The following is a 1297-nucleotide window of genomic DNA, read 5'->3' as shown; positions in this document are numbered from 1 at the left end:
CTGTGGGGGGGGGGGGGGGGGGGGGGGGGGGGTGTGTGCATGTTTGTACGTACCTGTGGGAGTAAGTCTGTGTGTGCGTGTTTGTACATGCCTGTGGGTGTGGGTCTGTGTGTGTGTGCATTTGTATGTGCTTGTGTCTGCACGTTTGTACGTGCCTGTGTGTGGGTCTGTGTGTGTGCGTTTGTACGTGCCTATGGGTCATGTATGTGCGTGCACTTGTACATGCCTGTGGGTCTGTATGCATGTGTTTGTCCGTGCCTGTGGGTGTGTGTGTGCATGTGCGCGTTTGTCCGTGCCTGTGGATGGGGGTGTGTGTGTGTGTGTGTGTGTGTGTGTGTGTGTGTGCGCGCGCATGTTAGTCCATGCCTGTGGGTGTCTGTGTGTGCGTGCGCGTTTGTCCGTGCCTGTGTGTGTGTGTGCACGTGCGCGTTTGTCCGTGTCTGTGGGTGGGTTTGTGTGTGTGCGCGCGTTTGTCCGTGCCTGTGGGTGTGTGTGTGTACGTGCCTGTGGGGATGTGTGTGTGTGTGTCTCCGTTCTCTGGTTACATCCCTCCCACCCCCCTCTCCCTGTCTCTCTCTGCCCTCAGATGCAGATGCGATTTGACGGGAAGATTGGCTTCCCCGGGGGGTTTGTGGACCTGAGGGACGGCACGCTGGAGGACGGTCTGAACCGGGAGCTCTCCGAGGAGCTGGGCTGCGACCCCAAAGTGCTGTGCGTCACCGAATCGGACTACGCCAGTTCCCACGCCACCGAGGCCCTGCTCCAGAAGGTGGTCGCCCACTTCTACACCAAGAAGGTGTCGCTGGAGGAGCTGCACAAGGTGGAGCTGTCCGCTGTTCAGGCCAAGGATCACGGCCGTGAGGTAAGGGAGGGATTTCCACCGCGCGCAGGCCGGCAGGGGCACACCCACACAGTCTCTCTCTCTCTCTCTCACAGAGCGCAGGGGGAGCCGGTGCTGTCCCCCCCCCGGAGAGGCCGTGGGCCTGTTGTCCGGGTCTCTGCGGGGATCAGGCAGACTCGGTGGGAGTTAGCGTTGCCGAGGTGTGATCCCTCCTGAGGGTGAGGCGGCCCTGTAGTTCGCCCCCTGAGTCAGGTGGGACACCAAATACTAAGCAACTGCCCCTCCCTCCCTCCCTCCCGCCACAGCAGCCAGCAGACCCCACCCGAGTCAGCCCCACTGACCTGCGACCCTGTGTCGCTCGGAGCGCAGTCAGGTTTGTTCCCTCGTTCATGTTCACGGGACATCCCGCGTCCATAACAGTCAACATGTGAAATGACGGAGGGTCGGTGCAGGGGG

At 61.4% G+C, this 1297-nt stretch overlaps 1 protein-coding gene across 1 annotated transcript; it reads left to right on the top strand.

The window, feature by feature from the left end:
• Positions 1-556: 556 nt before the first annotated feature.
• zgc:103759 (U8 snoRNA-decapping enzyme) lies at positions 557-890 on the top strand (the record flags this gene model as incomplete). The annotated part of the gene is made up of 1 exon (XM_043684465.1): positions 557-890. A coding segment is annotated over exon 1 (304 nt), but the record flags the coding sequence as incomplete, so codon positions are not given.
• Between the last annotated feature and the right edge of the window lie 407 nt (positions 891-1297).

This window comes from Chiloscyllium plagiosum, unplaced genomic scaffold (assembly GCF_004010195.1).
Source record: "Chiloscyllium plagiosum isolate BGI_BamShark_2017 unplaced genomic scaffold, ASM401019v2 scaf_81707, whole genome shotgun sequence".
Classification (NCBI taxonomy): Eukaryota; Metazoa; Chordata; class Chondrichthyes; order Orectolobiformes; family Hemiscylliidae; genus Chiloscyllium; species Chiloscyllium plagiosum.
This window is presented reverse-complemented; position numbering and strand designations above follow the sequence as displayed.